Source organism: Natrix helvetica (genome assembly GCF_964273705.1).
Source record: "Natrix helvetica genome assembly, chromosome: 11".
NCBI lineage: Eukaryota > Metazoa > Chordata > Lepidosauria > Squamata > Natricidae > Natrix > Natrix helvetica.
Window position 1 is genome coordinate 19389336 of NC_138562.1, and position 22823 is coordinate 19412158.

The following is a 22823-nucleotide window of genomic DNA, read 5'->3' on the forward strand; positions in this document are numbered from 1 at the left end:
GCGTTAAATAAACAGTCATCCTGGCACAAAATTTCCCTATGGAGCAGTCAAAATTAATAGGCCCCTCCCTTACTCACTGATTCCACATCCGACTCACCTGGACATCAGAATTTGTCCCTGGTTTAAGCTAAACCAGAGTTTCTCAACCTCAGAAACTTTTAACTGATCTCCAGCGTTTTGCAGAATGCACGATCAAATCTAAGTTCAACCCCACCGTCTACCTAATATTTTCCAAGCTCAGGACTTCAAGGATGGCTGGGGAATTCTGGGAGTTGAAATCTTAAAGTTGCTAAGATTGCAAAACACGGATCTAAGCTACCAATTGCCTAAGAAGCCACTAGGAATTTTTCTGCCTCCAAACAAGGGAGGAAAAATAAAAATATCTGCTTTTGTTCCATTTCCTGGTCCTGCTACGTCTCATCAATATTTATCTAGCCATTTGTCACTGAAAGCATCCCACAGCTACTAAACATCCATCTTTCAAATAAACCACCTGTATATTTATAAGGCTTTGGAGCTTCCATATTTTCTAGTTTGTTTATTTTTCTCTCTCAGATCTGGAGAAAAATAATAATAACAATAAAAATCCACAGGTATCCCAGTATTTTAACTTATCGGTTGGGTTTTTGGAATTGTTCTAGCAGCTCCCTTCCAATGGCTGCCTATTTCTTTTCATCGACAATTCAATCATGTCTGCTTGCAACAGCAGAAGTGCCGATCTGATCCATCATCTTTGGGTTGGCAATGGAGAAATGACAGGATGAAGTAGAGCTCAAATTTAGAAGCGGCTGTTTCTCTATCGATTTATATGCCGACCAGAGAAGAAAAACTGCAACCCGATCCAGGCGGTGGGATCGGCCGAGATCCATGTCCATTTTTTCCCCACTTCCTTAATGACATGAAAGCTGAGATAAGGACGACATTGCTCCAATCGGAACAGATTAAAAAAATTCCCCAATCACACACACATAGACACACCCCTGTGACTGAAGGATGAGATGAATGCAACATTGAAAGAAAAGGACGTAATGAAAAGGTCCTTGAATTCCAAGCGACAGACCAAGCCGATTAATTCTTTCCCCAGAATGCCCAAAATTGTCCCCGTGGAGAAGTTTAAAAAGGGACTTTGCAATTCCGGGCATTGATTCATTTCAGAAGAGAACTAAGAAGTGCTGGTAGCTCATATGGGGCAGAGAGAGAGAGAGAGGGGGGGTTCACATTGGGGCCCATTGAGTCAAACATCCTGTTTTGGCTGCCTTGGCTGGGGAATTCTGGGAATTGAAGTCCAGAGATCTTAAAAGTTGCCAAGGTTGGACATCATTACCTTACACCAGGGGTGTCAAACTCAAGGTGCTTAGAACTGGCCCTCTGCCAACGAAAACAAGTCCATTTTTAGCTGCAACCTTCTGCCAGCGAAAACAGAGTTCCGGGGGGGGGGGCTACACGAGGCCCTTCCGAGCTCCATTTTCACTGGGAGAGCGCTTGGGACCCCCAACATGAGGTATGTTAAACTGGCCATGCCTACCCTACCCATGCCCCCCCCAGCCGCCTCCACTGAGGTCAAACACCACCCTAACGCGGCCCTCAATGAAATTGAGTTTGACATCCCTGCTCTACACGACGCCTGTTCCCTCCCCTTCCTCTCTCTCTCTCCTCCAGAGTAGAGATGCACGGACACAAATGAAGATGTGTTCTTTTTTAAGCCAAACTGACATTCTTTCTGAGAAGCAGCTCTAACAAATAGGAAGACAAATGGATGATGAGTCTAATTTTCTTCCTTTTATTAAACGCAAAAAAAGGGAGGTGCTTAAAGGCGAATTTCTCCGGCTCCACTCTGAGCATCTTTGTGAAGAAAGCGGATGCAGCCCGCATCGCACACTGGGTGGTGGTGGTTTTCACAGCTCCCTAACTACATTAACTTGACATTTAGAAATATTGCTGGGGAAAACCGTTATGACAAGCCGAGACTATTCTGAACGGCGCAGCCCCAGTCAAAACAAAAGGGCTGCATTTTATCTTCGGCGTTTGGCTCACCTTTACAAAAGACGCGTTTCAACAGGAAATTAACAAAATGCACAATCTCTCCATCGGGATAGAAAGAGAAGAGTCCCATCCGGCAAAAGAAAACAGGATGATTGGCTCCTTTTCTTGCCCACAAATAATTCTTGATTGATGAAGAGATTTGTCTTTCGATGAGTAGATGAAGTTGGAGATCCTCCTCTTCAGAATCCTTAGGCTTCTCACATGGCCACCATGTTCCCATCTCAGATCCCAGCGGAGTGAAAGAACATGGATCCCACAGAAGGGAAAGCAAATTGTTCTTCAAGTCTGCCCATGTTGTGAGCCACGGTGGCGCAGTGGTGAGAGGGCGGTACTGCAGGCGACTTCTGCTGACTGCCGGCTGACTGCAATTTGGCAGTTCAGATCTCACCAGGCTCAAGGTTGACTCAGCCTCCCATCCTTCCAAGGTGGTAAAACGAGGACCCAGATTGCTGGGGGAAAGAGGCTAACTCTGTGAACTGCTTAGAGACGGCTGTAAAAGCACTGTAAAGTGGCATATAAGTCTTAAGTGCTACTGCTATGTTCCTCTTCCAAATCCAGAAGTTTGGCTTCAACCCACCAGAATCCCCAGCATGGTCTTCTGTCCGGTGAAGTTCATCGCATCTTTGAGGGAACTCAACTGGGAAAGGTGGTTTTAAGTTGGGGACCAGGGGAATGAGTTGCTGAACTCCCAATTCCCAGCAGGACTTTTGCTGAAAGAAGCTGGACTTTGACATTTGGGGTGACCACTTCCAATGATTCTGGGCAGCTCCCAGCCATCAAACAAAGAAATGACAATGAAATCAAGAAAAGAGGGCCAGCAACATGAAGTGAGGGGTCTTCTTCTCCTTGGCCAAAGGCTTGGGGAACAGCCAGGCCTTCACAGCTCTTCTGGACGACAAGGAGGGAGCTGTCCAAATCTTGTATGTGTGTGTGGGGGCAACTATTCTAGAAGGTAGCCTCTGCTATAGACAAGTCACCCTTCCAAGGTTTTGAGAGGCAAAGTTGTTTAATTTTATTGTGGTTCCTTCCTCATCAGGCAGATGTTCAGACTAGATTTGGCATGCTTGGTCTAACTACTGAGTCCTTCCCAAGAAATTGGGATAGGTGGATGTGGATGTTTGATGGGGTGAAAGCTCTCCTTGCAGGATGTAAGCTGTCCCAAGGAAAGCTGCCTTGTGCAATTGACCGATGGGGATTTTGTCAATGCCGGTGGTGTTCAAACGATGCTCCAGATGGGATTGCACCCAAGGGGCTTATTATATTGGTGCTGCTTCTGCTTTCTTCTGCCACAGTCATTCTATTTCTATTTGCATATGCTTTTATGTATTTTTATTTATTACATTTCTGCGCCACCATCTCACCTGAGAGATGCTAGTTGAAGGGAAGAGGAAGCCCTGACGCCCAACAGTCACATCCAGAGATTCTGCCAAACCACACACACACACACACACTTAATTTGCGAGGGAAGTGCCCAAAAAAAAAAAAGCAAGCTCGCATGCCCGTTGCTGAGGAAGACCACAAGGGAAGAAGCGCCAGCTATCTTAGCAACACTCGTTCTCGCACAATTAGGAAGAGCATTTCCTGCGCCGCGCCCTGCATCGCTTGCCGTCTCCCCCAGGACCGCCGGTGGGAGGCTTAGCACAGTGAGAGGCTCATTGGTTTTATATCCCTCTCTGGTGGGGAAAATGTGGCTACATCAAGCGTCCAGGGGCGTCGCAAAGCAATTGATGAAGTTAAAGTAATTGCAAATTTCATCAACGCCGCAAAAAAATTGGGAAGCTGCCGGCGGGCGTTACACGCAGCGAGGGGAGCAATTCCGGCAACTCTTCTGCAGACGTGCGTTGGAATGCGATGCTGGGGGATGATGGGAACAGCGGTCCTAAATCTCTGGAATTCTTGAATCCAAGCATCCCCATTCCAAGCTTCTGGATTGAACAAATTGGCTGGGTTCACATGGTGTACATGTGGCTGAAGCCCACAGCTTGCCATCCTGTGGTGAATCCCATCGTTTCTTTAGCGCATGACGAGAACGTGGCAAAGGCAAAGTGAACATCTATGCAGGGTCCATGTAATTACAGGTCGTCCTCAACATACGACCACAAGTGAGCCCAACCTTTATGTGGCTGAGTGAGAAATTTGTTAAGTGAGTTCTGTCTCATTTCACGGCTTCTCTTGCCGCATTTGTTAAGTGAATCACTACAGCTGTTAAATTAGCAACCCAGTGGTTCAGCAAATCTGGTTTCCCCCTTGACTTGGTTTGGTCGCAAAAGGGGATCATGTGACGCCCGGAGACACTGCGACCGTCATAAATGTGAGTCAGTTGTTAAGCAGCTGAATTTAAATCACGTGACCGGGGGGGGAATGCTGCCAACGGTCATAAGTGTGAAAACTGGTCATCAGTCACTTTTTTCCGTCCCGTTGTAACGTCAAATGGTCTCTAAATGAATTGTTGTAACTCGAGGACTACCTGTAGAGGTAAAACCTCTAGGAAGATATGGCAGTGGCCTCATCCCTGGATGTCCAATTCAGCTACCCAGGGCAATTGTAATTGGCACATTGTGGGCACTTGTGCACAATAAACAGAAAACAGAGCTGGAAGGGACCTTGGAGGTCTTCTAGTCCAACCCCTGCCTAGGCAGGAAACCCTACACCAATTCAGGCAAATGGTTATCCAGCATCTTCTTAAAAACTTCTAGTGTTGGAGCATTCTTTTGGAGGCCAGTTGTTCCACTGATTAATTGTTCTAACTGTCAGGAAATTTCTCCTAAGTTGCTTCTCTCTTTGATTAGTTTCCACCCATTGCTTCTCGTCCTGCCCTCAGGTGCCTTGGAGAATAGCTTGACTCTAAAATATGTTTAATAGTTTGTGTATCAGCCCCACAAGGGGGAATCTTTCCACCCCCATTGACCCGGGGCAGAGGTAATTCTTCCAGCATCACACCTAATTCTGTTCAATTTTCTCCCGACAGAGGCAGATCTGAATGGCATCATCAAGTTTTATTCAACAAGCGGAGAAAAAGTATCCAGACTCACAAGGATTTATGGTTATAATCAACCTGGGCACCAAGAAAGACACACGAGCGCAAGGAAGACGGCGTGACGATAAACGAGGCTCACAACGTTTTCAAAATGCTCCATTTCTGACAGAGGGCAGTCCAGACTCTTCTTGAAAGCCTCCAGTGATGAAGCTCTCACAACTTCTGAAGGCAACTTCTCTTCCATGGGTTGATTTTTCTCACTGTCAGAAAATTTCTTCTTATTTTCAGGTTGAATCTCTCCTTGTTCAGTTTCCATCCATTATTCCTCCTCTGGTGTTTGGATGCTTTGGAAAATAGCTTGACCCCCTCCTCTCTATAGGAGTCCCTCAAATATTGGAAGACTGTTATCCTGTCTCCCCTGGTCCTTAACTAGTGCATGAAGGGGGGCTTCCTGGAGTTACACCCATGTGGCTTTTGATCAATTCTTAAGCGAAATACCGAGCGTGGCTCAACTGTTGGGAATCTTCTTTGCCTTTCAAATTCCTTCAAGGACAAATACTGTATTTTATGGAAAAGCAGCCGGGGGAGCAAACCTCCACTGGCCCTTTGAGCAGGTTCCCTGGTTAATGGAAGGGGTGGGCTTAATAAATTGCTTGGCCGGAACCTGCATTTCCAAGAAATGGTTCTCTGGGAAAAGCTGTCATCGCTAATGGGTCCAAGAGGTAATTGGCTCAAAAATCCAGTGGCCATTAGAAGTCGGCTTCTCTCAAGAAATGCTGAATTTCCAAGGGGATGAGAAGGCAGATTTTTGTACAATTCTCTCTTTTACACCACAGTGTTTCTCAATCTTGGGTACTTGAAAAAGTCTAGACTTCAGCTCCCAGAATTCCTCAGCCAGCTGGCTGAGGTATTCTAAATCAGTGTTTCTCAACCTTTGCCAATTGAAGACATGAGGAACACCCAGAATTCCCCAGCTGGCTGAGGAATTCTGGGAGCTGAAGTCCACGTTTGCCAGCTGGGGGAATTCTGGGTGTTCCTCGCGTCTTCAATTGGCAAAGGTTGAGAAACACTGATTTAAGAGACACTGGTGGCCACACCAAAAGCAACAGCTGTGTACCAGCAAGAAATCTGCCAAAATATTAAAAGAGTTAAGGTCATCTGGTGAGGGAATGCTCATGCAGAGTACAAGAAGTTCTCAGCTTACAACTACAATTGGCAGGCTCCATTACGGTCGTAAGTCCAGTTCTACCTGCATTGTGAGTGGATTCACACAACCCATTAAAACAGAAACCTGGCTTACAAAGGAGGGGGCTTTGCAGTCCTACGTGGAAGCTCATGAAAAGCCCGTCCGTGGACAGCTTGAAAATAGAAGCTACGGAAGCCACGGAAATGGCCATTGTGCCATATTCAACCAATCACCATTAATATGAATCCCAGCTTAACTCAACGACTCAATTCGGTCTCCAGCCTTGGCAATTGTTAAGACTTGTGGACTTCAACTCCCAGAATTCCCCAGTTGAGAAATTTCCTAGCTGGGGAATTCTGGGATTTGAAGTCGACAAATCTTAAAAGCTGCCACTTTTGGAGACCCCTGACTTTGGGCCCGATCGTGCTTCTGAGAAGTAGCCGAGATCAGACCACGATGGGTTTACAACATCGCCTCTTTCTCCTGCCAAGGTTTATTTTGCTTCTGTCTGAGGGAGAGCGAAAGAGCCTTTGGAAAAACGAAGGCTTTTGTTGAAAGTGTTGTTTCAGCACTTGGGCCCAGATGGCAACTCCGTCAGGGAGTTCACAGCGGCTCATCCTCTCAGCCCAATTTAATTGAATGCAGCCCGGAAGGAAACTCCGGCTTTTCATTATTTAGCAACGGACCTCCCATCACGTTCCAATTGCAACGAGGCCGGGAGCGGGAAAGCACTTAAAATCCGGTCCATTTAACACAGACACGGCCAGAATGAGAAACTCTGGGGAGAGTTTACGAGGCAGGTCTCGGAACATCCCATAATATACGTCTTTTTTTCTTCCTTTCTTTTTTTAGAGGAAAAAAAGTTGCTTCTAACAAATTACAACACTACTGTTCAGCATCAGTTCCTGCTCAGGACATTATTTACAGAGAGAAAGAAGGAGAAGGAGGAGGGAGATATATATATATATATATCCTAATACTGTACGTACATCATGATCAACCTGGGTTTTTAAACCACGACTCAGTCGTGGTTTAATTAAAGGTAAAGATAAAGGTTCCCCTCGCACACATGTGCTAGTTGTTCCCGACTCTAGGGGGCGCTGCTCATCTCTGTTTCAAAGCCGAAGAGCCAGGGCTGTCCAAAGATGTCTCCGTGGTCATGTGGCCAGAATGACTAAATGCCGAAGGCGCACGAACGCTGTCACCTTCCCACCAAATTGATTCCTATTTTTCTACTTGCATTTTTTACATGCTTTCAAACTGCTAGGTTGGCAGAAGCTGGGACAAGTCACTGGAGCTCGCTCTGTTATGCGGCGCTAGGGATTCGAACTGCCAAAACTGCTGACCTTCTGATTGTCAAGCTCAGCGTCTTAGCCACTGAGCCCCCGCGTCCATATGCCTAACAAGTCACCAAGTTGAGAAATACTAGCTTAGATATCCACTCTTTCCAGCTTATAGTTGATCTGCTTGCAGAGGTGGTAAGAGACAAAGCCCCTAAATTGTTTTCCTCCTAACCCCAAAGGCAGAATTAACACAAATCCCAACCTGTCCCGCCTGTTTTTTCCCTTTGCAAATTCTGAAATGGCCATTCATTCTCCAAACATTGAGGTCTCTGGACTCCCCGGTGCTCTCTGAGCTTGGTTGTTTTCTTGCAGACATCTGATTATCCAACTAGGTAACTAGTTCAGTGCTAGAAGGGAGTGGGATTTGCTCTCTGAGAGCTGATGATGTTACCTAGCTGGGTAATGCAACGTCTACAAAGAAAGAACAAAGCTCAGGGAGCACCAAGGACCCCCCCCCATCATTCCTCCTCCTAATCCACAAACCCCCCTCCCTTCTAGCACTGACGATGTTCCCTAGGTGGGTCATGAAATGCCTGCAAGAAAACCCCTGAGCTCAGAGAGCCCCCGGGGCCCTACAGCTCAACCCTGACCTGCAAATATTCTCCTCTGGCCTCCAGCCAGCCTGCTTCTCCAGTCTGAAATCCCAAAGGGTCCAAGAGAGGACTTCAAAGTCCCCTTTCCGGAAGTAAACCTATTCACCGGTTTAGTTCCGTGCAAATTGCAAAGGACAATCGAGAAAGATGTGTGACACATTTCCTGTTGACATCCAGAAGAGAAGCTGCTCTGACCGAGGCTTCTTCCCAAGAGCCTGAAGGAAACTCCTGGTCCCGACAAAAAACCTTTTGATTAATTGACTGTGAATTCTGCTTATTCACATCCAGCAAAGTCTTTCAATGGAGGATTTACAGTCACAGACCTTCTCTGGCTTGGAGAGTTGCCAGGCCGATATTTGCAAAACTTTGGCAAGGAGTCTCGGAGAGTCACGAACCAATGAAGCGAACTAATTGTCTCCTGCAAACTCCACTCCCCTTTCTCTCCTCTTTTAGTTCCTCTGGGAGGGTCCATTCATCATCCACCTGTGGCCTTACTCCCAAGTTGACCCCTGTTCTTTAGCTCTTCCCTTCGTCTGGAAACTCTGCACATGCACACACTGGCAACAGGCTCCGGCTGTTCTTCCGCCCCAGATATCTGACTCCGAAGGCAGCGGATAACTGGCATAGGGCCCTGGCCCCCTCTCTGCCTCCGACACAGAGCCCTCCTCAGAGCCTTCCCCAGACTCCAGGACTGGCCCATCTTCCTCCCCAACCTCCTCACTGTCCGAATCTGCTGCCAGCTCCTCTGGCTGCTGGTGGGCCACAACAGAAGCATGCCAATTTGTGGCAATGTAAAAGATTGCTTCCAGGTCTGACATTGTGTTTGGGTGAGTTTCCCCCCACCCATTTTGGGCCCAATCCCCCCTCCCTGGTTCTCTATTTCATCCTACAGATGAGTAAGGGGAGTAAAGGGAAGACAACCCAGGCTCACATCCCAAACATCCCCCACCCCCGAAGGCATAGCAGCAGGAAGAGGGAGACCTCTGGCTGAGCACTCAGTGAAAGCCTATTAAATACTTTTCAAGGCTCCAAGAGTTAAAGACCCCAGACAGCCCCCACCCCCCCCCGCACTCCCTCCCTCCCAGCAAGATAGAAATCTCAGCCTGGCTTTTAACATTTGAATTCCGCCCTGAGACTTTATCTGTCTGCAGACCAAACAGGCAAAGGAAGATGCTATCAGGGCTGGGATCCCCTTTAGAAAGCTGCAAAGCACTCAGCTTCCCTCCCCCACCCCAGCGCCAAAGGGGTCATTAAGGAAACAGAGACCCTTCGGCATTTAAACACCAGGCTAATGGTTTCGCTTCTCTCAGCCCCCTGGGCTCACAGAGAAGCCCCCCCCTCCTTTGCCAGGGGACAGACTAGGCAGGGGAGAATTCAAACAAAGGCGGGAAGGGGGAACAAAGTGATCCCCCCAATGAATCCAGCTACAGATGAAAGTAGCTGCAGACCCCCTACACACACACACACACACACACACACACACACACACACACACACCTTGCCATCTTGGAAATGCCCGGGTACCCCAGGGATTTGAGGTTGGGAGGGGGTGGGGCCCATTTCAGAAGAAGGTTATCGCCATGCAAAACATTTATGCAAGCAAAATCCATTGAAATTCCTAACACAACCCCCTCTAAAGGAAGCTGAGCCAGCTATGTTCAACTCCACAACCTTAAACCATGTTTTGTTTAATTGTGGTGTGGTGAAATTTGAAATATGGCTCAGCAGGATATACGCCATCAAACCCAGTGCGTGAAGAGAATAGCAGAAGAGCAGAATTGGATGGGATCTTGCAGGTCTTCTAATCCAACACCATCACTCCCACTTAAGCAGGAAATCCTACACCAGTGATGGCAAAACTTTTCGGCACCAAGTGACCAAACCAGAATGCCTGCACGCGCCGGAGAACCAGAGCACTGGAGTGCCAGAAACCCAAAGACCAGCACACGTGCCATAGGTTTGCCAAGATAAAGGTTCCCCTCGCACATATGCGCTAGTCGTTCCCAACTCTAGGGGGCAGTGCTCATCTCCGTTTCAAAGCCGAAGAGCCAGCGCTGTCTGAAGACGTCTCCGTGGTCATGTGGCCAGCATGACTCAACACCGAAGGCGCACAGAACGCTGTGATCTTCCCACCAAAGGTGGTTCCTATTTTTCTACTTGCCTTTTTTGCGTGCTTTCGAACTGCTAGGTTGGCAGAAGCTGGGACAAGTAACGGGAGCTCACTCCGTTAAGCGGCACTAGGGATTCGAAACGCTGAATTGCCGACCGTTCTGATTGGTAAAGCTCAGCGTCTTAGCCACCGAGCCACCTACAGACATTGTACCTCTCGACGAATATGGTTTTTCTCCCATCCTGCGGGAGATGGAAATGGGCCGATTCCTGGGCATTTTTAGTCTTGATGGCTAATAACGGAGTCGCCTCCAGTAACCGTCCCATCAGCCACTGCCTCCTCCTTCCAATTCCTCAGATTTCTTCTTATTACTCAGCTCCTCTTTTTAATCCAATTGAGAAGGTCATCAATTTCATGTTTCCTCAGCTCCCACTTTAAATCTATTATACCTGGCTACTTGTTAAATTGTCATTAACTGATGAAAAAGAAAACTATCGCTTGGTTTCCGGGCACCGGATCAAAGATGTAGTAAATTGCTTTTTCAAATTATTGAGCCTTGGGAATCGTATTATACACCCCGTCTCACTCTCTCACAGCCTCTCATTAGCCTGGGGTCGCCAGACTTTTCTGCAGTGCCCGTCCCCACATTTTTAGAAATGGCATCCATGGGGTAGGACAATAAAAAAGGATGCAGCTCATTGCCTTCTCTGACGGGGCCTGGGTGTCAGATACACTGCCTTTGGACATGGATGCTCTACTTAGTGCAAACGCTGTCAAGCCAGAGTGGGGAGGAAAAAGCCCTGTTCAGTGTGATTAAAGAAAAGATTAATGCAAATGAAACTCTGAATTTTTCTTTTTTTTAAAAAAAAAAAAAGAGGCTTGCGAGAATAATTGAAAAAGATGCATTCTTTTCTTGCAAGCAGAAATGAATTCGTTTCTCTCTGGACTGCCAGGCAGATAATCAATCCCTAATTAGTTCCTGTTACCCCAATGCAAACCTCGTTAAAGCTCCTGTCACCTATTCATCTTTCCCTCTCTTTTTTCTCCTTTTTTTCCCCCCTTTTTTAAAAGGAGCTTGTCCTGGAACCAAAGGCAGAGAGGGGGGGGGGGGAGGAATAAAATCACAATTGGGGAAAGAGAAGGTGCCAACGTAATTGATTTTTTTTCCCTCCCCAGCAAAAGCCAAGTTTCTGTTTTTCTTTGGAAATACCATTCACTTCGGGAAATGTCAGAAGGCAGAAGTGGAGGGAAATCAGAGACCGGCTCCCTATTAATGCTCCGTGACCCTTTTGAATTGCTTCTCCTTCGGAGGAAAAAAAAGACACGGGGTATTTCGGAGAGCAGAAAAAAGTCAGTCTCAAAACCAGGCTAAAAGTGCTGGTGCCCCCATGCCCATAATAATGCAGGCCCAGGGGCATCTTCTCCACCAACCTTAGGCATTTCGAAAGAAACAGGACTGTGGAAACGGAGTTTTAGTATTCCAAATGAGACCGAACATCCCCCCCCCCAAAAAAAGCCATTCGTCAATCCTGAATTCACCCATCAGAGTTAGCCACAGACTAGCCATAGTTGGGGATGCGGGGGCTCAGTGGCTAAGACTGTCGATCAGAAAGGTCAGCAGTTCGGCGGTTCGAATCCCTAGCGCCGCAGAACGGAGTTAGCTCCCGTCACTTGTCCCAGCTTCTGCCAACCTAGCAGTTCGAAAGCATGTAAAAAATGCAAGCAGAAAAATAGGAACCAACTTTGTTGGGAAGGGAACAGCGTTCTGTGCGCCTTCGGCGTTGAGTCATGCTGGCCACATGACCACGGAGACGTGTTCGGACAGCGCTGGCTCTTGGGCTTTGAAACAAAGATGAGCACCGCCCCCTAGAGTCAGGAACGACCAGCACAGATGTATGAAGGGAAGCTTTACTTTTACCCTAGCCATGGTTGATCGAAGGAAGAATCCTGTGCTACAGTCACTGGTTAGAGCCAAGATTTCTTCACCTTGACAGTCTGTAGAGATTCTCCATCCTCCAGGCCGTGGTTGTCTCAAAGTTGTTTCAAGAGGCAACTGGACTTCCTTGTTTTTCCTTTTGAAGACGTTTCGCTTCTCATCCAAGAAGCTTCTTCAATCCTTCTATTCCCCACCATCCTGTCAGAGCTGAAGAAGCTTCTTAGATGAGAAGCGAAACGTCTTCAAAAGGAAAAAAACAAGGAAGGTCCACTTGCCACCTGAAAAAGCACCTTTGGGGCTTAACCTTGACAGTTTGAAGACGTGTGGATTCCAACTTCCAGAATTCCCCAGCCAGCAAGTCCATGCCAGGGGCCAAGAGGCCAAATGTTGATCCTGGGACTGTGTGGGAAAGCTGCAACAGTCGTAAATGGGAGGACCGGTCACAAGTCCCTTATTTCATGCCCTTGTAACTATGAACGGTCATTAAGTGAATGGTCGTAAGTCAAGGACTACCTGGAAACTGTGAAAACCTGACACAACCCTTATCTGGCTCTCGGGAGCTCAGGTTATTACCCACAATCGTTTTGACCCAAGGAAAAACTCTAATTTTTGCCCTTTTAAAAAAAGCCAGCAGGGACAGGACAAGGGGGAAGAGATTGTTCCAGAACACGAGCAGTTTTCCCCAAACATGTCACCTCTAAAAGTCCAATCCCAAAGCAAAGCTGTTAAACAAACAGAAGAGAATCTGTTTCCTAATTGACAAATAAATAGCCAAAGCTTGCGTATTGATATGCATTTATTTAAATTTATTCCCTCCGTTTGCATGCTGTCTTTCCTCTCAAAATGAAACCCCGTAAGGCAGCTAACGTGTTAAAACAAAGATGAGCAATGCAGAAATTCAAATGCAAACCACATGTCGCTAAATTAAAGCCCTAACTAACTGCACGGTTCTATAAGCCGCCCTCCAAAGAGCGAAGGGTTAAAGACCGCCTTAAGCCGTGGTTTAATTTTAACCACAGTTTGGGGAAAGAATCCCAAGGGCTGGGCTCCCATCTCTCCATGAACTGGGCAGCTTCACACACACACACACACACACACACACACACACACACACACACACGGCTGCAGGAAGATTCTCCTTGCAACCCTCAGCCCAAAACTGAGCAATCCAGCCTGCAGGAATTTATATCGGTGATGTTTAAGCTGCGGTTCGCAATTCCCAGCCCTGAAATCTTGAGTGCCCCTTGCAAAGGAGAGGGTCTTCTGGGGGTGGGTGGGAGATTATGGGCCACCCACCATCAGCACCATGACCCTGCTTGATTAAAGGAGGGGCTGATAAGGGTTGAAATGTTTCTGGCCACAGCTCCCCGATCAAAGCAGCTCTTGACCTCTGGGGAGGGCCTCCAAGAGCCACGGATCTTGTCTCTCTTCTAAGGCTCTCAGGAAAAGCGATTTGGGGTTGAAGACAAAGGAAAAGCCACGTTGGCCGATGTCCATGTATCACATCAAAAATGGACCCAGACGGAGCACCAGAATCCTGGGACATTTGATGGATGCGCTGCCATGAAACCGCATTCACAAATAGCAATAGCACTGGGACTTATATACCGCTTCATAATGCTTTCCAGCTCTCTCTAAGCAGCTTACAGAGTCAGCCTATTGCCACCCAACAATCTGGATTTTACCCACCTCGGAAGGATGGAAGGATGGGTCAACTTTGAGCCTGGTGAGGATCGAACTGCTGGCAGTGGGCAGAGTTAGCCTGCAATAGTGCACTCTAACCACTGTGCCACCACAGCCCTTCCTTCCTTCCTTCCTCCCATCCATCCATCTATCCATCTCATTATTCTCCCTCCTATTTCCTTCCCCCCTCCCATCCATTACATCCATCCATCCTTTTCTCTATTCTCCCAATTTCCTTCCTTGCTTCCTCCCTCCCTCCCATCCATCCATGCCTCTATTCTCCTTCCCATTTCCTTCCCCCCTCCCATCCATTACATCCATCCTTTTTTTCTATTTTCCCTATTTCCTCCCTCCCTCCCCATCCATCCATTCATCTCTCTATTCTCCTTCCCATTTCCTTCCTCCTTCCCATCCATTACATCCATCCATCCTTTTCTCTATTCTCCCTATTTCTTTCCTTCATACCTCCCTCCCTCCCATTCATTACATCCATTCATCCATCCTTTTCTCTATTCTCCCTATTTCCTTCCTCTCTCCCTCCCATCCATTACATCCATCCATCCTTTTGTCTATTCTCCCTAGTTCCTTCCTTCCTTCCTCCCTCCCTCCCTCCCTCCCTCCTTCCTTCCTTCCTTCCTTCCTTCCTTCTGGATAATTTTATTTAAACTGGAACCTTTTCAGCCAGAGATGCAAAGGTTGATCCTGACATTTGAAGGCTAAGGGTTGCCTGCTCTCACAGAGCTGCTAAGCTAAAAGCTGCATTAAATTTTGCAAGCAACTTCGAACCAGGAGGAGAAAAGTGAAAGGAAGCGGAGGAATACTGGGAGGAAAGCTCATACTTTGCCCCACCCCTCTCTTGCAAATCCGACTGCAAAGGGGTAACAAAATTGCTGCAATAAATTGAGCCACGACAGCCATCGGAGGAAAACCATTTATCATAATCCAGGCTTTAGAAAATATACTTAAAAGTGGGGATTTGCAGTTGGAAACTCTAACCTTACAACCTGTTTCTCTCATCTCCTCCGTTTCAATTTGGTCCTGAATAAAACTTAATGAACGCCTTCCGACACAGAAAGAAAGAGAGATGCTAGTCTGAAGACAGCAATTTAAAAACCCCGCCCTTCATTTAGAAACAGAACGGCAGGCAAGGAACTTAGAATTTTAATTCAGAAAAACTATCGCAAGCGAAGGCTATGTCCAGATGGGATGGGCCGTTAAGCAGGGGTGAAATGCGCCTGAACAGGTAGTAAAAGCACCTCCCTTGCGTCTCCATCAGATGGATTTTGTTCCTTCCGCCACTACTGGAGATGCCCTCCTTAATCAGAGGACTTCCTTTCACATCGCCTTCCTTTAATACCAGGATTCACAACTAGGGGTGCTCGGACCTCCTGGGGGGGTGCGAGACGATATTCCCGGGGGGTGCCAAAACTTCGGTTTAGAAGTTTCAAAATGATAGTGCAGGTGCATAATTCTATGCATATAATTAAGGGACGCGGGGGCTCAGTGGCTAAGATGCTGAGCTTGTCGATGAGAAAGGTTGGCAGTTCAGCAGTTTGAATCCCTAGCGCCGCGTAACGGAGTGAGCTCCCATTACTTGTCCCAGCTTCTGCCAATCTAGCAGTTCGAAAGCAATAAAAAATGCAAGTGGAAAAATACAGACCACCTTTGGTGGGAAGGGAACAGCGTTCTGTGCACCTTCGGCATTGAGTCATACCGGCCACATGACCACAGAGACGTCTTCGAATAGCGCTGGCTCTTTGACTTTGAAACGGAGATGAGCACTGCCCCCTAGAGTTGGGAACGACTGGCACAGATGTGCGAGGGGAACTTTTACCTTTATCATATCATTATTTACTTTTGTAAGGGGTGTGAGAATATATCCAAAGCATTACCTAGGGGTGCAGGATGTAGAAAAGGTTGGGAACCCCTGATTTAATAAAAGCAGCTTGCAGTAACCTGAAGAACTAGACTTGGAAAATGTTCCCAGGAGCACCAGAACCTCAAGTCTTGTTCTTCCTCCCCTTCCCTCCAGGAGCTGCTTAATGGAGACAGGGAGACGGGCATGAAAAGCGCCCTAGCCAAAGACCCCCCTTGGGGAAATCTGCACATTAAAAGTGCAAAGAGCAAAATGGTTCTGGCGTGTCAAAGGGGGTGGGGGGGAAATGCAATAAAACTGCAGAAATAAGGGGACGGTCTCAAAAGCAGTGCAGAGGAAGGTGGCCGTGGCTTCCCCACCCCTCATCCCATGCACCCTCCTCTCCGGCAGGCAGAGACTACCCAGGCCTCTCTGGGCGATCCCTGCTCCCCTTCCCTTCTGGCATTCCAGGCATCCCTCAACAGCTTTGATTAGAGAGCCAGACGGAAGATCAGCTGCCAATCCTTAGGCGGCTCCTGGCGCGGCTGCCAGCCGACCTCCAAGATATCTCTTCCAGGCTCCACCTTAAATAAACATGCACACAGAGAGAGAGAGAGGCACACAAACACACCCTGCCCAGCCTGAGGGCCTGTGTGTTTTCACACAGGGGGCTGTGGGAGGCAAGGGCTGGCCCAAGGCTCCCTTTGCAGACATGGGGGGGGGACTCGGGCTGGCTCATCCCTGGGGGTGGGCTAGGGGGGCTCGGCTGGATATGCAGAGTCTCCCTGGGGAGCTTCAGCGGGCAAGGGAGAAATGGCCTATCTGTTGCTGCAGGAGGGTCGCCAGGAAAATGAAGAGGCACCACGGCCCAGAAGGCACCAGGAAGGACATTGGGACCTTTAGAATCAGAAGAGTGCCTTGGAGGTCTTCTAGTCCAACCCCCAGCTCAAGCAGCAGACCTTAGACCATGTTAGACAAGTGGCTGCCCTTAAAAAACCTCCAAGTCTGTGAATCACCTACAACAGGGGTGTCCAAACTTGGGAACTTGGGAGCTGGCTGGGGAATTCTGGGAGTTGAAGTCCACAAGTCTTAAAGTTCCCAAGTTTGGACACTCCTGACCTACAACGAACACAAAAAAGGCCAGTAAAATTAGGCAGTTATACGATGACCCACTTCACAACCATCGTGACCTATGATCATAATTCCGGACGACATTATCGTCGTAAGTTGAGGACTACCTGGAGCTGTTGCCTTGTAATCAAGGGTATGGAAGGCAGGACGGGAACTGATTGAACAAACTCATTTAAGAGTGGAAAGGTATGGAAACTGATGGAGAGATTCAACTTGGAAATAAGGAGGAATTTTCTGACAGCGATGGAACAGAAGTTGCCTTCGGAGGTTGTGGGAGCTTCATCCCTGGAAGCTTTCAAGAAGAGACTGGACTGCCATTTGTCAGAAATGGTGTAGGGTTGGACTAGATGACCTACAAGGTCCCTTCCAACTCTGTTATTCTGTCCTGTTCTGGTGTCCAGCTGTTCCACTGGTTAATCGTCTTTGCTGTTAGGAAGTTTCTCCTTAATTCGCAGCATCGTTCAGGAAAGAGAAGCCGGAAGAATGAGAAGTGCCCGTATTTCTTTGAGACCTTGAGCATCAGACATAAATAGGGACATTGGATTTTACACACTGGAGGGCACTTCAAAGCATCTTCTTCAAGCCTCACCAAAGCCTGGCTTACAAGCTTGGTGTGAATTTGTTCCTTGTTGCTGAAGCCAATTTTTGAGGCAGACCCCTTGGCTCCCTCGCCCTTTTCTTCTGAGCAGAGATTAATAGAACTCCTCCAGAGGACCTGGCACCCTTACAGATGGCTGGATGGAGCTTCCATCATTGGCAAGTGCCAATAGGGTGAATAACGGCCCGAGTTTTGTCAGCAAGGACATGGAATGAGTGCGTATTGACAGCTTAATGGCTCAGGAAAAGCTAACCTCTCTCTCCCTCTCTCTCCCTCCCTCCCTCCCTCCCTCCCTCCCTCCCTCCCTCCCCAGAAAACAGCCTTGGCTGTTTTATCGTTTTATCTCACAGGGGCTTTGAAAGCCAAGCCCATCACAGCAGCGGTGTGTGTGCGTGCGTGTGTGTTTGTTTTATACCAATCCGTCTTGTCCTTGACTTGGTCGGCTTGCTATGCTTTCCTTCTGTTTACCAACTGTTTCTTCTTCTGCATTTTTAAATACGTAGGCACAGACAAAAGAGAATTTATTTCCTCCTTTAATCCCTTTCAGCCCACAGAGCAAACACATTTGCAGGGTGGTGGAGGTGGCAGGGAAGGGAAGCAGATCAGCGGAGGGGCAGCCGAGGAAGGGTGGCGAGACCGGCTTTGGAAGGTAAGACGAAGTTTGCAGCTGCCTGGCGAAATCACTTGGTGTTTTTTATAGCGTTTCCCGAGCACCCGGGATGTATTCAGACTTAAAACTGCCGAGGATAATTCTTGCCTTGAGAAGTAATTACAGAAAACAGGAGGTTGCTACTGCTGAAGTAGTAAATACATTGCAGGAAGATGCCATTTGACTGGATGGGAATTGCGCCACTCTCTTTAAGCTACCCTCAAACAAACAGATGGCACTTCAGCCGCACCTTTTCTTCCCCCTAATCTTTCCAAACCAGTCTGCAGCCCACCTGAAGTCATCTCTGCTTCCATTCTCTTTTTCACTGAAAATACAACATAGGCATTCAGGGTTCCTTCCAGCCAACCGAGGAGAGAGAGAGCAAAGAAACAACTTCCCGTTTGCATCTGGCCTTAAAATATTGTTACTCTTCCACCGTCGTGTTACACAGAACAAGGAAAAGAAAGTTATAGTTTTTGCCTCTCTCCTCCCCAATTCTGTTTGTTTGTTTGCTTACACTGTGTGCGTTTCTCTCACTGTACACAGAAAACAGAGTGAGGGAGAGAGCAGCTAAGCCACCATTCCACTGAAAAGACCCTGTGGAAAAAAGAATCAGCTAGCAGGGAGGAAGAGGAGGAGAGGCGGGGAGAGGGAGGGAAGGAGGAGGAAAGAGGTGGAAGTGAAGGACGAGGAATTAACCAGCTCAGAAACCACTATAGATTTATGCATCCTGACACAGCATATCATACAAACCTAACCAATTTCAATTTATAGATGAAAAGAGTTTAAGCAGATTAAGGCACAAAGCAATATATCAACAGAGACGATCTTGCTATTCCCTTTTTATTTCCTTTTTTTTTAGAATCTAGGCATTTCCCCCTTGATGTGAACATTCCTTTGAGAGCTGCCCGCATTTAAATACAGAAACACCCCCTTCAAGAAAAAAAACTCAATACAATTCATATGTTTTATTTGTCGTAACAAAATAAATAATTCAGCCCAGCTTTTACCAGATGCAGACAGGTGCTTTGCTTAAGGGCAACCAAAGAGATTCAAGATAACTTGATAAAAAGTGTGTGGGGTCAGAATTGGCCGCATTTAACTGACAGGTGGCTGAAGTCCACCTATCTTCAAGGAGCCAAAGAAACACTCCTCTTAAGGAACAAAATGATCCTATGTTGCTTGGAAACTTCACTCCTCCTCTCTTCAGCCACCTGTGGGAATGTCCTTGGTTCTCAAGGGAAACTATTTTGTTTTGGCTACAAAACCCCAGCTATCTCTATTCCCCTCTCCCATTGTGGCAACACTGAAGCCTCCAAGATGGCCCCAGTCAGGCTAGCTTCAGAATTGACACCACCCAACTTGAAGATGGGTGGGGAATTCTGGAAGCTGAAGTCCACCCATCTTCAAGCTGTCAAGGCTGAGAACCCGGCTTAACAGAAGAAGCTCCTAACCTGTCACCTCAGAGACAAAACAGATGGAAGATCAAGGCACTCTACCAACTGTTCCTGGGTGGGTGGGGGGAACCTTGGCCCAGTCATCACCACCTCTTGTGTCATCTCAACTGGCAGCTATTTTTGCTGCACCACGAAATCGGAAAGGTCTTCACTCGCCTGCTGAAAATCAGCTCTTGTCAGCCTGGCCAATTCCCTCCCCCTCCCCGTCCTCCCTTCTTGCATTTGATGCCACGTATGGAAATGTCACTGAGCCCATTCGTAAGACGGGAACGCATGCTGCGCCGGCCCTTTCACAACTCGTTTCAGGACGTTTCCATCAGCCGCACGCAGGGGCCGCTTGAGTGACAGGGCCAACTCCAACCGATGCTCTCCTGCGCTAAATTGAATTTTCTTCCTGCTGAAGCTGCAGCAGGCCTTTTTTTTTCTTTTTTTTTTTGCTGATGAGGAGCGGGGGAGAGTCACTTGGCATTTAGCGAGATGCCGTCCAAGCGTCTCCATTACTGTGTTCACTTAGCAAACTTTATTAGATTATTAGATTTTTCAGGCCCCGTGGCACTTCCATGATTGCAGCCCCAAAATACCGCAAAATAAGAGCTGGGGAGGAGTTGGGTTTGGTTCTCCGTCTGCTGCCAAGGACCCTCCCCACCCCCCACCCCTATATTTATATACAAAAACGTGCCGTTATTTTGGAAGCGGTCAGGTCAATTCTGAACCCACCATCCATATTTAACCGGGTTAAAATAGTCCTGAAATGCACAGGGGAAACGTCCCCAAAACCAACTTCTGGACAGATTGTCAGCCATAGAAGTCAAGTGTCCATTTCTGCATCATACCGTAGCCGGAATGGCCTGCTTTTGATTCACCCTGATCTCTGGGCCTCTCCAGGGTAGCCCGTAAACCCCAGCTAAGCCCTGCGCCTAAAGCAGCCGTCCACAAACCGTGATTAAGACACAGTTCAACGCAATGCACAAATGTTTCCATACTGGGAGTTCAGCCGCGTTCCCTGACACTCAAGGAGGAAGCGGGAGACGCTAACGGGATACCATTTGCAAAGCAACCAGCAAACCTCACTCCGCTTTGATCCGTAATGGGACGTAAGACACAGGGGTGGGTTGCTGCTGGTTTTACTACCGGTTTGCAACCCACACAGGTCAGGCGCACACTTTGCGTGCACTTTTCAATGTAAATTGTTCTTCGCGCATGTGCAGAACAATTTACAGTGAACGGCGCACGCGCAGTCACTAAAATCCAAAATGTTGGTCGTCCAGCGGTAGCGAGGGGAGCGGTTTGGGGGGCGTGGCAGGCCTGGGTCGCTGATGGTTCTGCGACCCAGCCTGAATTCCACTACCAGTTCGGCCGAACTGGGAGCAACCCACCTCTGGTAAGACAGGAGGAAGATCTGCAGGCTAGGCTGCGGTCAGAGAAGAGGCAGCTGAACCCCCGGAAGAAAAACGGGTGTGGCAAACATCGGAAGGGACCCTCCCTAGTTTCTTGAGCAGGTAAAGACAAGAGGAGGGGGGAAGAGAAGTGCCTTCACACTTGCAAGACTGATGTCAGCTTATGAGGCAGCTCAGACAAGAAACACACTCGGAGGTACCAGCCATAATTTTATTGTAAAGTTAATTAACGGAAACTTGCGAATTTTGAAGACGCACCTTCCCCTCTCGGAGGCTTTAGCTGCCATTCCTTCTGCAAGCTCCACTCTCTCTTTTCTGGCCATTGCCTAATCAGCAGCTCTTCCTCCAGCCTCCCAAGGCATTCCCACGTTGTCCCACCCAGTAACGCAACCAATGGACACCCACCCACCCACCCTGCCAACCTCCGGGCTACCCGGGGCATGAAGCCTCTCCGCACACCCACCTTGGAAAAGGGCCGCGTTCTGCATGATGAGGAATTTCAAATCCATGCTGGCCGTCTGCAGAATCTGCTCCATGTTGGAGCGAGCCAAGCCTTGGTATCGCTCCTCCATCTTGCGGGAGCAACAGGTGAGAGCTTTGGGGACGCATATTTGCAAATCTGACCCTGTAAAGACAGAGACCAGGGAGGGGTTAGCATGTACTTTTGGGATAGGGGGAATTCTCTTTCTATCTGGCAACACTTTCGTGGGAGAGTGAGAGAGCTGAAACTTCTTGTTCTGACCGAGGCTTCTTCCCAAGAGCCTGAAGGAAACTCCTGGTCCTGACAAAAACCCCTTTTATTAATTGACTGTGAATTCTGCTCATTCACCTCCAGCAAAGTCTTTCAAGGGAGGATTTACAGTCACAGACCTTATCTGGCCAGGCCGACATCTGCAGAACTTGGCAAGGAGCCTCGGAGAGTCACGGACCAATTAAGCGAACTAATTGTCTCCTGCAAACTCCACTCCCCTTTCGCTCCTCTTTTATTTCCTCTGGGAAAGGCCATTCATCATCCACCTGAGGTCTTACTCCCAAGTCGACCCTTGTTCCATAGCTGTTCCCTTCGTCTGGCAACACTGCGCATGCGCACACTGGGAACAGGCTCCAGCTGTTCTTCTGCCTCACTGATGTCTGACTCCAAAGGCAGCGGATAACTGGCACACGGCTTTGGCCCCCTCTCTGCCTCCAACGCAGATCCCTCATCAGAGCCTTCCCCAGACTCCAGGACTGGCCCAGGTTCCTCCCCGACCTCCTCACTGTCCGAATCTGCTGCCAGCTCTACTGGCTGCTGGCAGGCCACAACACTTCTAGCAAGAGTAAAGTTACAGAGTCTTGCTCCAGGTCATCTCAGATCTCCAGACGTTGCCCTGCTCCACCCTGCCCAGCAGCTGCAGACAATATTCCTTTTGAATTGCTCCAGGCAGGGTGGTCTATTGCTAGCGCTGGGGCAAGAGAAGGAAAAGGCTGGAGGCACCAGGAAGCCAGACAAAACACACATCCTTTTCCCTCTTCAGCGTTTTATCCAATTGAGAAAACTCTCCAGAGAGAACTATTTCCCTTGTCAAGCGCCAAGGTAATCCCTTTGTTTAATGGTCCTTCTTAAAATTGCTCTGCCTTCCTGTTCCCATTTGGGAGAAGAGAGGGCGGCTGTGGCACAAGACCATGAAGCCCTGGACTCATTCATCACGGACCTTCTCAGGTACCTCGGGGACATGAAACAGAGGGAGGGGGGAGGAAGGAAGGAAGGAAGGAAGGAAGGAAGGAAGGAAGGAAGGAAAGGAGGGATGGAGGAAAGAAAGGGAGGGAGGAAGGGAGGAAGGAAAGAATGAAAGAAAGGAAGGAAGTGGGGAGGAAGGGAGGAAAGG

At 48.2% G+C, this 22823-nt stretch overlaps 2 protein-coding genes across 3 annotated transcripts in view; one reads left to right on the forward strand and one right to left on the reverse strand.

Annotated features, from left to right (window-relative positions):
• Positions 1-22823, forward strand: part of LOC309397665 (integrator complex subunit 6-like) — a 322886-nt gene that overhangs the window by 167065 nt on the left and 132998 nt on the right. The gene's annotated exons all lie outside the window — the stretch shown is intronic.
• Positions 1-22823, reverse strand: part of GPC3 (glypican 3) — a gene marked incomplete at its 5' end in the record, with an annotated part of 100014 nt that overhangs the window by 58704 nt on the left and 18487 nt on the right. For both annotated transcript variants that reach the window (XM_081963901.1, XM_081963900.1), the window contains one exon: positions 21422-21583. In XM_081963901.1, the coding sequence (XP_081820027.1) occupies positions 21422-21530 (109 nt within the window). The remainder of the gene's footprint in view (positions 1-21421; positions 21584-22823) is intronic.